At 37.3% G+C, this 15,402-nt stretch overlaps 1 protein-coding gene across 1 annotated transcript; it reads right to left on the bottom strand.

Moving 5' to 3' along the window:
• Nucleotides 1-2,958: 2,958 nt before the first annotated feature.
• Nucleotides 2,959-8,049, bottom strand: IWS1 (Transcription elongation factor (TFIIS) family protein). Its single transcript, XM_021952902.2, has 12 exons — nucleotides 7,864-8,049; nucleotides 7,542-7,665; nucleotides 7,054-7,465; nucleotides 6,362-6,478; nucleotides 5,889-6,109; nucleotides 5,637-5,766; nucleotides 5,488-5,550; nucleotides 5,284-5,361; nucleotides 4,904-4,995; nucleotides 4,688-4,753; nucleotides 4,404-4,557; nucleotides 2,959-3,253 (listed from the first exon to the last, which is right to left on the bottom strand). The coding sequence occupies exons 2-12, from the start codon at nucleotides 7,559-7,561 to the stop codon at nucleotides 3,155-3,157; spliced, it is 1,452 nt and encodes a 483-aa protein (XP_021808594.1). The 5' UTR covers nucleotides 7,562-7,665; nucleotides 7,864-8,049; the 3' UTR covers nucleotides 2,959-3,154.
• Nucleotides 8,050-15,402: the final 7,353 nt, after the last annotated feature.

Below are 15,402 nucleotides of genomic sequence, written 5' to 3'. Positions count from 1 at the left end.
AACTTCCACTCCTTGGACCATCAATGGGCCTTGTGAATACTCGTAACCATGCATACCACAACCCGCTCAGCAAGCCCTAGGCGTTCCCGTGGCTTGGGCCCACTTAAGCTTGTAGCGTGGCGTGTTGCTTATTTGCTTGGCGTGGCATGTGTGCAAGCACATATGACGAACTTTTGCGTGCCCAAATCGAGTTTCTTCTCGATAAGGTATAGCATTGGGCCGAGATTATATTTGGGCCTAGCCTTGGATTTTTTGGGCCTCAACAGTATCAACCTGAAGGATTCACATCTAAACATGAAGAGAAGAAAGTATGCAAACTTCAAAGGTCAATCTATGGACTAAAGCAGGCTTCAAGGAGTTGGAACATTCATTTTGATGAAGCCGTTAAAGGTTATGGTTTTAGCCAAAATGAAGATGAACCTTGTGTGTACAAGAAAAACAGCGGGAGCGCAATCATATTCCTCGTACTATATGTAGATGACATATTAATGTTTGGAAACGGCATAGGCATGTTGACCTCTGTGAAACTATGGTTATCAAAGACCTTCTCAATGAAGGATCTGGGAAATGCATCTTACATACTGGGTATCAAGATCTATATGGATAGATCGAGAAAACTAATTGGATTATCTCAATCCCTGTATGTAGACAAGGTGCTCGGAAGATTCCAAATGGAACATTCCAAGAAGGGTTTTCTGCCAGTCAAACATGGTATTCACCTATCTAAGAGCATGAGCCCTAAAACCCCAGAAGCAGTGATACAAATGAGCAGGATCCCATATGCCTCCGCAGTTGGGAGCCTAATGTATGCCATGCTATGTACGAGGCCTAATATCCGCTATGCTGTGAGCATCACAAGCAAATATCAATCAAACCCAAGGGTTAGATCTTGATTATCTAGTGAAGGGTGAGGGCTGTGGAAACAGGGAGAGATGTTGGGTTGTAGGGTTGGTGGAGGGAAGATGCTGAGAATATTAGGGCAGGGGCAGTGAGGTGGGGGGAAGCGTGGTGGTTGGACATAATGAAAAAAGAAGAAGCCCTTATCGGTGGAAGGAGGCTGGGGAGTGTCTGCCGCGCAAATCTCACGGCCTGGGGTTCCGGGCCGAGGGGATGTGCGTTGACACGCGGTTTCCTGCTTTTGGGTGCGGTGCGGTTGTTCGCGGGCGTGCCAACACGGTCTACCGTGCGTCGAGGTGTTGATGAGTGTTGGATGGATAAGTGGTGCGCCTGTTTGAACTCGTCTTCTAATCAAACGATTATAGCCGAGAGAGGAACTAGTCTCGGCTGTTAGGTTCACGGCCTGAACTACAAGGCCATTGAGTGATGGTGTTGGTGGTGGGTTTTGGGCGGTGCTCCGGCGCGCTGCTCAGGGAGCAACGATCGTATGATATATGGGGTGAGGGAACGAACAACAAGGATGGTGCTCCGGCGCCTTGAAAATCAAGGGTCGTATGATATATTGATGAATGAATTTTCCTTACAGTCTAACACTACTCCTAGGAAAGCAAGTAAAGATATTGAAAGTGCATTACAGGAAAAAATAAGTTACTCCGTGGGAGGCTTTGTTTTGGTGTTGAACCTTTTGAATGTAGCTCGAGCCTTGTATTTATAGGAAGAGTTCCTGGAGGAGTAATCGAGGCTGAAAATCTGCATGGTGGAGCCTGATTAGAGCAAGTGGGCAGTCCAATCGACATTTGGGATCGTGAAGTATGGTGGTGTGACCCCAGAAATCCTGGTGCATCTCGGCCGCCGCTCTTGATCGTGGGTTCTGAGCTTCTGGCCGTGGAGACGCATTTATGGCCTGGATAGCTGGTGAACCAATATCTCAAGCTATCAGAATTCTTGTGAGAATGTCCACGTCTAATCACTCTGATCCTCATCACCAAATCCTGACCTCAGTCACTTCCCACCTTCCCTCATGCATTAAATGCTTATTTGTGGCCAGTGGGTTTTCTGCATTAAACAGGCACTACTTCATTAAATGAAGCCTGGGACCCTGTTGTCACGTGATGATTCGCATTTAATGCCTCTGGCCGTGATTTCGTTCGGCCTCGGCCTCGGCCTGCACTCGAGGCCGAGATGATCATGCCTTAGCATTTTTCTTTTGTCCTGAGGAAGGCAAAGCACCCCGTTGAAATGCTGCGTTCCAGTTTTACGAGCAAGTGCCAGAAAAAAGGGATCCTTCGGCCAGCTCAGGACCGTGATTTATTAGGCACAAACAGGGAGTAGTTGATTTTTAAAAAAATGTTATTTTAATGTTATTTTTATATTATATTAAATCTTTATTTTTATTTTATTTTATGAGTTTTTATTATTTTAAATGACTAGGCTTGGATTTTTTAACATGTGTACAGAATTACCTAAAAGCCCTTGCCACATCATCAATTTTGATAGCCTTTTGGATGAAGCAAAGTGAGATTTGACCATAGTTTCAAACCTTGGATAAAGCAAATGCCAAACCTTGGTCAATGAAGCAAGGTGAGATTTGACCATAGTTTCAAAGATACTGCAATAAATAAGCCTTTAGGAAATATTAGAATTAGTTTTGCTATTGCGGACAATAAAAAACAAGCAGTCAATAGCATTTGAAGAGACTATTTCAGAAGTTCTATTTTTTTTCCCTCCTTTATACATGGGATATTGGGAAAGGAGAGGAATCGAACCTCAAATTGGAGAAGAGAAAAAGCTTTTTGACCACTTGAGTTGCAAGTCTCTTGCCACATGCCCCCTTGCATATGATAGGAAAGAGAACTAAAATGTAACCTCAAAACAAAAGTACAATTACAGCATGGGCTAATAGATTGACACCGCGCATAAACTAGAGGGAACCAAAAGGTAATTAACCTTCAATGAAAATAATATAGAAATTTCATTTGGAGCCAGCCAGCCGCACTTCTTAGGCATTGGATTATCAAAAGGCTAAAAAGGTCATGTTGTGGTTTTATCGAGAAAGAAAACTTGGAAAAGAGATAGAAATAGTAACTTCGCATTTTAAAGATTGATCACAATTTTGTGTCTCAAAAATCGAAATGAAAACTTCAATATTTATTGACATTTCAAAGTATGAAGCCCCCCCAATGTAATTTCACTATAATAGCCATTGTATTGGGCCCGGAGAAACCAGTGGAGTACAACATTATATTTGAATGTAAGATCACAAGTACTTGACCATACCACGACCCTCCACACTTAGTTTTGTGGCCTGAAGCTGCTTCTTCTTCGGTGCCTTCAACTGCTGCAACTTCCTATTCATCTGCCATTACAAAAAATACAAAGAACATATAAAAAAATTAATGTTTCTTTAAATACTATATCAATGGAGATTTTGCAAAGGGCACCTCTCAACAAGAAGCATACATTTGAATAGTTGAGTCCAATTGTGTTGTTACCAAATGCCCTATGCCCACCCTGTTTCCCTTAGTTTTTTGACATGTGGCAAACCACTTAACAGCACTTAACTCTGTTAAAGTCCACCTCTCATCATCTCACACAGCCAACCGCCATCCTCCCGTCCGCCTTAACCCTCTCAGATCCAACCCAACCTGACCACCACCGCCCATCCCACCCCATCTGCTCTCACTCTCTCTCTCTCTCATCCAAATTCTATTATGTGCTTTAAAAGGGTTGCAATGAGTGAATCTTCATGTGTATGTGGCTTTCGTCTATTAGACTTGGTTTTCCCAGAAAACACATTCAACCCAACACAAAACAATAATCATTTGATGCTCATCTACGGTGTTGGTGGTTTCAAAAGGCATCTTCCCAAACGGCTCTTGCCCAGTCGAACTCCAACTCCTCACCCTTTGATGAATCTGATGACAATTATGTTAATGTTTGCACCACACATACCAACTTCCAACAACTCCAATACAACCTATTTCTTCTCTAAATTAGATACCTTGAGGTTGATAGCAACCTCAACAGTATAAGAAACGAACCCAATTTGAGATTTTCCTTCTTCCACCAGTTGAAGGGAGATGGGTTTCCAACAAGATATTCCGTGCTTATTAGAATCTTATGCTCGTGGGGTTTGGGGTTTGGGTTGGCACAGAGTGAGAGAGAGGCGGAGGTGGTTGGGTTTGGTTGGATCCGAGAGGGCTTAAGTCAGAGGAGGAAGGATGGGGGTTGGCTGGGTGGGTTGGATGATGGGAGGTAAACTTAACAGAGTAGTAAAGGTACACCCACGGCCCAATACACAGAAAAAAACCTAAGCCGCCAAAGGGTAGAAGTAACAGATCTAAAGGTAGCTGAAAGAAATTCTCAAACAAGGGAAACCTTGTTCAGATTGTTGACCGTACTAGACGGAAAAAATGACGCCCACTTAGATGCCGAGTAGCTACCACATATTTTATTTTGTTTTTCAATTTGTGCTTATATTTACCAGTAGCAACAAAGAAACCCACCTTCATACGGCGCTGATCCTGTATCGCTTGTTTAGCACGGGCTCTAATTTCATCAGGATCAATCTTAGATTGTGGGCGCACCACAAAATCCATTGGTGTCGCTTCTGGCCTTGAGGCATGTTGCCTAGAAGATGATTGGCCAGATTTTCTTTCCCTGTATCGAAGCCAAAATTAAAATGAAAGAAATGCCCCTTAGACAAAAGCGCCAGAACAAATAAGCAGCAATTGAAGTTTAACCCTTTGGGCTTATTAAGAAGCATGTTTAATCTATCCTCAAATTATACCTTGAAAATTCATCCAAGTCCAGATCACCATCTCTAGATTCCATTCCTGTACCATTATTCACTGGCCTGTGTAATAAAATATAAAATGTAATTTAATACAACTAAATGCACCGGATTTAGAGAAAGCGTATATTGATTTCAACACGGATTTGCATGCATGCATAGCAGCAATAAGGTATGTATTGTTCACACAAGGAAAAAAAAGTCTCACAGTACTTTTTCACTGGTGGCCTTCTAAAGGGAACCCTGTCATCATCAATGTTTCTCATATCCTCAAACCTTGTACTTTTATTAAATATAGGTCGACTCTGCAGTCATGTGAAACAGACCAGATGTCAACACCATTGCATATAAAACATAAAAAATACCATTTAGTGAGCATTAAAACTAGGATTAACAAATAATTAGCATCTCAAGGAAAATTTATCTATGGTTAATGGGAAATGGGGTTCTTCAATCTGATTAATGCCACAGTTTTTCAATGAAAATATCATTAAGAAGAATAAGATCTGCACGTATTTGTATATGAAAGAAAAATTGGCAGAAAAACTCCACATGGCTATGGAAGGCAAGAACTGGAGAACAAAACAAATTACCCATTTGTCAACCAACTCCTTCGCAAGCTTTCTGTTGGAAGTTGTTTCCTCATCAGATTTTGACAAAAACATGATGACCTGCCCAAGAACAAAGTAGATCAGTTCAAGTTGTCACATTAATTGGAAAACCATAACCATTGTTTGAAGCCTTGTACGATCATAACCTTTCTGTCTTTTTTTTCCCCTAAGAAAGAAGATCCTAACCTTTCCAAGGCCACTCTTTTTCAGTTGTTCTCTTCTATCATATTGCTCTAGATCAATGGGGAACTGCATAACAGAAGCAACATTTCAGGTTCTACTGTTAACAACCATTACTAAATGTCAGATACTAAAATGGGAAAGAAGGTACATACATCAGTCAAAATCTTCAAAATTGCTGCACGTATATTTATATTTGGTAAACTTCCATCAGGAAGAGGTTCAAGCCAATTCTTCAGCAGAGTTAGCACTCCATGATCTAAGAACTCTTGTTGAAGCTGCTTCCTGCAAATACCACAGTTAAAATTAGAAAGTATTCTCACAATTTTTTTTTTTTTTTTTTTGAAAAGGAAAAGTATTCTTACAATTGATAGAGAGAGGGAGATATATATATGCAACCAGCTTACTTTGAGAGGACCTCTGTAAGAAGAGGCAACTTCTTGAGCTTATTAATGGCAGGTTTCCCCTGTCTATTAAATTCTGCATCCTCTTCAGCTGTAACCTCGAGCTCAGCCATGACATTCTCAACCAGCAATGCTATTTCTGCTGGACTTTTTTCGTTCTTCTTCCTTTTCTTACCCATCTTAAAGAGTTCCTTGATTTCATCATCCTCCTCACCCTCCTCAGCCTAGAAAAATCCAAACAATAAACAAATATGAAAAAGCTATTCAGCCATGACGAAACCATATAGACAAAAGTAGTAAGCAATAAACAGGCTTAGTGAGTCATCAGTTGCAATCAACATGTGGTATCTGATATAAGTTGAAGACAGGAAACGTTGTCTATCAACCGAAGTTCCACTATATCTCGTGCCTTTAAATTCCATGCTGTGGCATTATAACATTAGCATATAGATCTAAGGATGATAGAAAACAAAAACCTGAGGATGATGACTAGGAGAACGTTCATTGTCACTTCCATACCGGTCAGCAGGATGCACACCAGTGTCATCTATAAAGTTGTCATCATCAAATGTCCTGACACCCTCTTGATCATCCTATAAAATTGAACAGGAGAAAACAATTAGTAAGTTACAAAAGTAAGCTGAAGTGAATATCAGTAAGAAAATACATTATAGTTATGGAAAACAAAATCAAACAGGCACAGGTATTTAACACCTATAGATTCTGAACATCATCAAACAAACAGATTCTCACTGACAATTGCAGTTAGCACAATTTAAATATAAAATCTTTTAGAAGAAAATGGGATAACAAGAACCAAGACATTTTTCACTATAAACCATTATTCTTGCAAAACAATGACAGAAAAACTACATCAATTAAATACTTCTAGACAAAAGTTGTTCTGGATATCAGAAATTAAGCTGTTCAATCTATATAACACTTCATCGGCCTGCAAATTCAGAGATAAAATCAGCAAAAACCAATCAAACAACTATTTTAAAAAACTATATATACATCATAATTGTTAAAACAAAGCAAATGAAGCCCAATTCAACTCAATCATTTAACGGTCGGGAGCAACTCACAAAATCGCACAACCCCACCATATTTGTAACCTCAGAATAAAACCCAAATGCTAAAAGGAAAATAAAATACTGATGATAACCTCAGAATCGCCGCCAGCGATGGTGTCCCACATCTCCTTGACCTCACCATCCGTGGCCGCCTTGTCGGAAAAGGATCTCCTTGGAAATTTGGGTCCCTTCTTCTCTCCCTTATGCCTCTTCTCCTTCTTCAGCCTCTTCCCACTGCCCTCATCGCCATCCTCTCCATCATCGTCCACCAAATCAGAGCTCACAGGCAATTTTCCCACGTGGCTCTTCTTGATCAGCCGCTTCCTTGGCTTGGATTTCAAGGACGAGGGGTCGGCATCGTAGACGGGGGTCTGGGACTGGTCGCGATCGCGCAAATCGTCGTTGTCTTCTAGGCCGTCATCTTGGTGGGGCTCCGGAGATGGGTCACGACCCGCTCCGAAGTCATCGTAGTCCATCAATGGCTCCCCATCTTCGTCGCGGTACCTGAAACCAAAAGTGGCGATTAGATGCACGGAATCGAAGAAAACCCTAACCTTAATTTTGCGAGATAAGGGCTTACGGATCGTCTTCGTAAGGCATGGTGCGGTGGTGATCAGGATGCCAAACTGCGAGATATCACGAGTTTCGTTTTCCACCAACAAGAATTCAAGAAATCCCAAATTGCACGTTTGATCCCTGTTGTCCTGAGAAAAAAAATTTGAAGAAAGAAATACAGAAAACAAACCCTAACATGAATTTAGGAGCGGGAGAAATTGATCGGTGAACAACCCATTAATCGTAACCCTAAAACAGAAATACCATAACCAGTTTAAGCAAGTCCTAGATCGGTGACAAATTGAGGAACTTTAGGAAAAAGATGAGAGAGCAAATCAGTTCCATACTCATCAGCGTGACCAGAGAGGACGATAGGTGCTTCAACCGGGTGCCAATGGAGGAGCTGAGGAAATGAACGGAGAAAGAGAATAAGAAGAAAAAGAGTGGCCGGCTGGGCGATGATGGAGCTTCTTTCTGTCCTGTGTTATTTGTGCTCCCTAAACCACCCGTTAGACAAAATTTAGGAAGTAATTGGAAAAAAACAAATCCAACAATGCTGCCTATTATCTCATAAAATACGAGATTTTTAGTAGCTCTTAAATCTAAGAACATTCACAATCATGTTCTCTATTTTTTAGTTAAAATTTAGCTAAAAACACTATAAAGTTATTTTAGGAGCTCTCTATAAAATTTCGACTCCAACCATACTCCCTAGTTTAAAGAGTCATAAATATTTTTAATATTTTTTAATTCAATTTTTAAATAAAATGTAGACACAAAAGCAACAATAAAAAATAGTTTGCTTTAAATAAATGCTTAAAATAATATTAAATAAAGAAGCATTTAATTATAGGGAGTCACTAAGAGTCCTTTCTCTCTCCTCAGATTTAGGAGCTCCTAGAGGTCTCTCTATTTTAGGAGTTGAATAGGGAGCATTGTTGGAGGTGGTTTTTTTTCAATTCCTCTCTAAATTTTAACAAGAAAAACTCCTAGTGGCTCCCTAAAATTTAATGATGCTTTATTTTATGAGTATTTTAGACCTTTAATTAATACTAATTATTTTTTATATTATCTTTTAACAAAAATTGATAAATTAAAAAAGAGTTATAGCATATATGACTCCGTAAACTAGAGATTATAATTGGAGTTAAAATTTTATATAGAGCTCCTAAAATACGGGTTTTTCTTCTTTTTATTTTAGCTTATTTACTGTTTCACCCCTGAAACAAACCTTACCAACTGAAATTTTCTCACTTAACTCCCTGAATCTCTAAACATTGCTGAAATTTTCTCAGTTTACCACTTCCGTCCATTTTCATCCACAAAACCGTTAAGTGTGCTAACGTGGCATGGGCATTCTAGTAATTTTAGCTCCTTATCTTCTCTGCCCCTCTCTTTTCTCCCATCCCAAACCCAAACTTAGGGGGTGAAATAGTAAATAAGCTTTTTATTTTTTGGTTGGGAGAAAATTCCCAAACTTTACACTGGTTCACGAAAGGAAATCAATTTTCATAATTTTCCATCATAAGGGAAAACAAAGATTCCTATCTAAATTTGTTAAGCCTGGAAAAATAATTAGAAAATATCATTTCATGTTTAATTAGTGCGGAAATTAGAAATACAATTTATTTAGTTTTCATATTATATTCCTAAATCAGAAATATGCATTAAAAATTATAGTTAGACTTTTTATGATAATGATTTTTGAGGTTTGTGAAATTATCATCTTTGGTTATTAATGTTTTTTCTGTGACAGTAATGATTGTTAGATATATGCCCTTAAAGCCAACTATTTATGTAATAGTTAATGTTAAGGACATCTTTTGTAATGACTTATGAAGTTATTTATGGGCAAGACCAGTTGTTTTAATTCATGATTATATGTTATCTTATGAAATACAAAAACAACTATAGTCCTAGGAATATATATGTGGACATGAGAACTATGTAATGAGATTGCATATATCGAGACTTATCATGATTCCTAATTCTAAATATGTTCCTGGTCATAGAAGTATCAATTGGGCATTGATATTCTACTAAGATCAGTACATGCAATATCTTCTCTATATATAGAGAATGATGAAGTCTCAAGTCATTGAATGTGACGACACCAAGATATGTATGTAGGTACTTGCAGGAGAACTAGTACACTGAACGCGATCAAATACATGAATTCTATAATGAAAGTTTTTACTCACATGTCAAACTAGAACTTATATATTGCAATGGTGCAAACTAATCCTTAGACCTTAGACATCATAGATATCTTGTGGCTATATTGTTTGTATTTGAGATCACTATATTGTTGTGTTTAAAAGGACATGACTCAAATGTGTTTATAAGGCTCTCAATAAAGTCATGGAGGCAAATGAATGTACGACAAGGGATCTTTACTCTCAGTGAAGAGAGTGAATACTCCAAAGATATGATTGATCAAATCTTTTCGCAAAGTAGAAGATAAGATTTGATATAAATGAATAATTCACATGAAGGTATTTGACATCAGATTCCTTTATCTAATAATGTGAATAAGGAGTATTGTATAAGAGAATGATTCAATTGCACAGTCATTCCAATTTGAATAGGTTCTTCCATGCACCCTATTTAGCTCGGACAACCATGACATTCTGCTAGGAGTCAACCATGGTTTGTGGAAGTCCTGAAAGGATCAAACTCAATTAACCTTCATCAATAGGAAGAATTAAATTATGAGATTTAATTCACAAATCAACTCAGAGAAGTTGAGATTACTCACTACCTTGCTAAAAGGAACCTACAGATCACACACTAAGAAATGAGATTAGAGAAACAAATGAAGAGAAAAGAAACTAGGAGTCAAAAGTCAAAGGCCGAAAGTCAACAGTCAAGTCAAAATCAATATCGCTAACTGAAGAAATTGACCAAGTCAAATTAGTAAGACTATAATAGTGATTGAAGAGTTAAATCATAATTCATAATTAAGAATGAATTGTGGAATTAACTTTGACATAAGTAAATGGATTGGGCTTTAAATGTGATTTAATAGAAAATGCAAAATACCCAGAATTCAAATGGGCCCAAGGATAAGTGTTGTATGACAACACAAATCCAAGGACCCAACTCAAGCCCACCCATCTACCCATGGCTGGCCTTGAGAAAAGGATTTCTCTCTCTCTCTCTCTCTCTCTCTCTCTCTCTCTCTCTCTCTCTATGTTTTTTCCTATAAAAGCCAAAAGATGACTCAAAACCTAGTAAGGGGTTTTTGGTATTCCATGGTGGTATATGATGTGTAGGTGAGACACTCTCCCTCTCATCTTCCTTAGGCAAAAATTTGGACCAACCTAGAGGAAGTCTAGCATCTAAGTCTTCTATGTTGTCTTCTCTCCATCTCTAGTCCATTTGGTGTGGTAAAGTAGAGGACTTCACTCTTGGAGTCTTGGGTTGAGGAGCTTGTAAGAAGAGGAAGAAAGGAAGGCCTTTTCACAAAGGTGTTCATTCGGCTTCTCCAAGAAATAGTCATCAAAGGTAAATCTCTTATGCCTTTCTCTATTTTTCTTTTGGCATTCAAAGAGACTATATTTGAAGATACTTGGGTAAAATGAAATAGGCTTATGAGGAGCTTACAGATATGTTGACCCATGTTGTGTCAAAGAGTCGATTTGAAGACTCACTTGACAAGTTGGGCATTACCGATATCTATGCACCAACTTGAGGGGGAGTGTTGGCGTGAGTCAAAGTCAACATTTCTATTAGGAATAGAATTTGTATTTTATTGTAATTATCTAATTTGAGTAGAACTATGAGATTTTGTATATATTTCCTATTTGTACCCACTTTGTAAGTATATATATCCCTCCTTGAGAGAAGAATAAATATATCAACTTAAAGCCTAATTACTTTTGAGTTAACATGCAACTCTTGAATACTTATATATTTGATATACTTGTATTTTCTATTTCGGGGCCCCCAACTTTACAGTTCTAGCTCCCCGCCTCCTGGTCTCCTGGCCATTGTTTAGGTGGGTTTTCCGGAGCCCTTCCTTTCTCCTTCTCTAGGACATTATTGTTGGGGTCTCCTGGTCCTTGCTGAGATGGGTTTTCCGGAGCCTTTCCTTTCTCATTCTCTAGGACATTGTTGTTGGGGTCTGCTGACTCTTGTTGTGGTAGGTTTTCCGAAGCCTTTCAATTCTCCTTCTCTAGGACATTGTTGTTTCTTTCACATTCCAACGCAAAATGCATCACCTCTTGTAGTGTGGTGTGAGACAACTGGACCTTCACCTACTTCTGAATTTGCTCATGTAATCCTAGCATAAATCTACCACCTTTCCCTTGTTCTGAGAGGAATCCATCTAGCAACTTCACAAGTTTCAAATGAAACTTATCGATATATGTCATGACATCGTCATCTCCTTGCTCGAGTTTGTAAAATGCTAGTATGTCATCTTCAGTCATGTTAATATCCGTGGGAGGTTTGTCATAGTTAGAAAGAGTATACTGCTCATAGTCCATTGGGGTAAGCACAGTGTCCTTTTGCTCCCTTTCTACAAACGAAGATATTGAAGAATTCTTGCTAGACGTAGATGAGTCGTCAAACAGTATGCTGCAATCACAGAAAACAAAGAAAAACTTACCCCATTATTCTAAATTCGGGAAAAAGAAAATATTTTTCTCACTACAACTGAAAAATCCTAGCTAAAATATTTTACCAAGAAAAGAATAATATATTCATAAAAGAATAATAATATATATGTACCAAGAAAAGAATAATAATGTATGGTTGAAAGAAAGAAATAAAGTAAATCTGGTTTTTCCCTTCTAATTAATATTTCTTACTTGCAACCCATCACATTATTAATATATAAATAAAACTCAATATTTATAAAATAAAATAAAACCCAATGACTAGGATTTAACTCAGCAAATTACCTAATCAAGATTATAATATGATTTATTATACATTTCAAAAAGTACCCCCAGCTAACTCATTATTGCATTTTGAATATTAATGTAGGGATCGATATTGAATTTTTTTTAATTGGATTGTAAATAATGACACACGTGGAAAGATCTCTAAATGGTTGTAATGGATGTAGAAATTAATTTGGAAACTTTGTTTTAAATTTAACAATAAATTCATATTTAATTTAATAAAAAAATGTTTATGTTATTTTCTTTTTATGAATTATATTTGTAATATATCTTATAATTGTTTATGAAACATACTAATTACATTGAAAAAAAAGAAGAAGAGATATTTAGTTATATACCCATTCTTAGCACTAAAACTATAAACAAACCCTACACTATTTAATTTCTATAAACAAACCCAAAAAAAACCCAAAAAATGACATCTGGCCATCTTGAATTTAATTTTGATTATTAAATTACTTTGATGCCCTATTGAGTGTTTTGGGATTTTTTATGAGATTTTGGGGTTGGGTGTTGGTAATTTTTAACAACAATATTAAAACCTTGCAAGTGCACAAATCAAATGATAGTATAGTAAGCAAGCAAGGGTCATTCCCACAGAGATTGTAATCTAAAGAGATGTTATCAATGTCACACAAAGAAAACTAGAACACAATTAAACACGAAAACAAAATAAAGATTGAAATCACAAGGACTTCCACACACACGCCAACCCAAGGGGTTTTTGATTTGATTTTGTAAATAAAAGAAAACAAAACAGAATTTAAATTAGAGTTTAAGAGAAATTAGTTTAAAATCAACCAAGAACAATAGCTAGGACTCACTATCCACCTCCAAACAATCAATCACTCCATAAACAACAATAGATAATCAATTTCTAGTAAGCATATGGTGACGACACTCACAACAAGATCATGGCATTTGACTCGAGTTGTATGATTCTCTCTTAAGTGTATGTAAAGTGTATGGCATTTACATCAATACGTGTATTCTTAATTGAAATCCAGTATGGCATTTACTCAAATTAACAATCAAGAATCCATTAAGATCAAAGAGAATATCAGTGTCACAAAAACCCTAAAACATGGCATTTGTTATTAGGAATTCAAGAATCGATTTCTCATAACTAGTTCTTAACCCAATTATTCGTTGCAAACAAGAACACATTCAATATGGCAATTGACCTATGTTCTACAACAATTTAATTCCGATACATGCTTCAAAATTAGCTACTCAAAGAAACAAAATATCAGAATTCACATAACAAAGAGAAACCGAAATCATCACGCTTGTAGAAACTGAAAAATCCATTCAAACTTGTTTATAGAATTGAAATCATGTTTAGGGCTTCAAGATTAAGCCCTAACTAACAAGAAATTAGTTACTCATGTTCTTGGATGAACTCAAAAATAAATACATAAGAACTGAAAATTAAAAGAAGAAAGGAAAAGAAAGAACTCGCTGGCAGCTTTCTCCTCTTGCGCGGTTGATCTCCTCCGGACGTGAATCCATTGTATGGGGCCTTGGCTGGCCTTTTATATGACTTAAATCAAAGTCCTCAACCCTAAAATTGACTGAAAAGTCATCCAAGAAGTCTTGGTAAACAAGGAATCCAAATAGGAAAGTAAAGATCACAATCCCTAACTCCACAGGGAAATACAGCTCAGCCCAATTGTCACACGATTTGGGGATCTTCGGCCTTCTAGAAAAATCAGTAAAAATATATTTTAGAAAGATAAATGTCTTATCTTTCCAACCATATATAGCACATAACTTGGAAAATTCGGGAAGGCTTCCGTTTCTTCATATTCACGTAACATGTACGAAACTATCCTGTCCGCACGTGGGCTAACTTTACTTGCAATACTGTACCAATTGGCTTGGTAGAAAATTCTAGAAAAATCACATATTGAACTTCAAGGTGTTAGCTTTCATCTCCAATTGGCCTTGGGCTAAAATTCCTCCAAAAAGTTGATTTTCCCTTAAAAAGCTTCTAAGAGCGCAGAAAAGCTGAAAATCAGAAAAGTGAAGTAATAAGCCCTTTTTAAATCTAATTCTTCTACAAAACCTAAGTAAAAAGAGTACATAAATGAGTATATTTATGGACTTATCATTGGGTTTGTTTTAAGAAATCAATGGCAGTTTTGTAATTTAAAAGAAGTTAAAAGCCTTTTTGTTATGTTGTAAATGGATTTTGGGTGTGTTTCTAAAGTCCATTTTATTTATGGTTTTTTTTTAATAATTTGGGCTCCTATATTGGGTATAATAGTGAATCTTCCCAAAAATAATGTACCTATTACTTGTTTTATAAAAAAACAGTTTAATAATCTTTTTATTGTTTGTTTTATGAAAAATAATTTACCTAGTATGAATTTACTTTTTATTTAAATCATATATCCAACTTTTAACACATTTTGAAACTAATGTACATAATAATTTATAAAAATAATTTACCCACTATCTAAAGGAAACAGGTATCTAATGCTTAGGAAATGAACTTTAGCCACAACCTATACAACAAAAACATTCTAAATGGCGGATTCATTTTATTTATACTAATTGAGCTAAACATTTTTCATTTTAAACCAAGTATCTTAGCCTAAAGACGTGCTCTGGAAAAGCCGGTTCACAGCGACAAGCTAAAGAGAATCCTCGTGAACTCAGTCTATCGACACGCCGCGCAGGCAAGACAACCAAGGAGAGCAGCCCCTAAAGGCAATGAGGAGGTCAATCAACGATGCTCGCATTGTAGACGTCCCCAAAAGGGATCACAAGCATTATGTGCAGAAGACGTTGATAAGCTTGTCACTGACTGACTTCGAGACTTGAAGATTGGAGGAGACTTGGAAGATGCTTTATGCAAGGAGGTAGACCAAGTAAACTCCTTACCATTCGTTGATGAGATCGAGCAGGCAACTCCCCTGAAGCAGTTCTCAACCCCGTCATTCAAACCATTTAAGGGGGATTCTGATCCTG

Source organism: Prunus avium, chromosome 5, assembly GCF_965620075.1.
Source record: "Prunus avium chromosome 5, drPruAviu1.hap1.1, whole genome shotgun sequence".
NCBI lineage: Eukaryota > Viridiplantae > Streptophyta > Magnoliopsida > Rosales > Rosaceae > Prunus > Prunus avium.
The sequence above is the reverse complement of the archived record's forward strand: the minus strand, read 5'-3'. Positions and strand labels throughout refer to the sequence as shown.

What these genes read in the sequence shown, in the direction of transcription:
- IWS1 (XM_021952902.2), bottom strand. Translation starts at nt 7,561, where the DNA reads ATGCCTTACGAAGACGATCC. An exon ending in TCGCTGGCGGCGATTCTGAG is followed by an intron (nt 6,479 to 7,053) that starts GTTATCATCAGT and finishes TCAATTTTATAG; the next exon opens with GATGATCAAGAGGGTGTCAG. An exon ending in AGGATCAGCGCCGTATGAAG is followed by an intron (nt 3,254 to 4,403) that starts GTGGGTTTCTTT and finishes TTGTAATGGCAG; the next exon opens with ATGAATAGGAAGTTGCAGCA.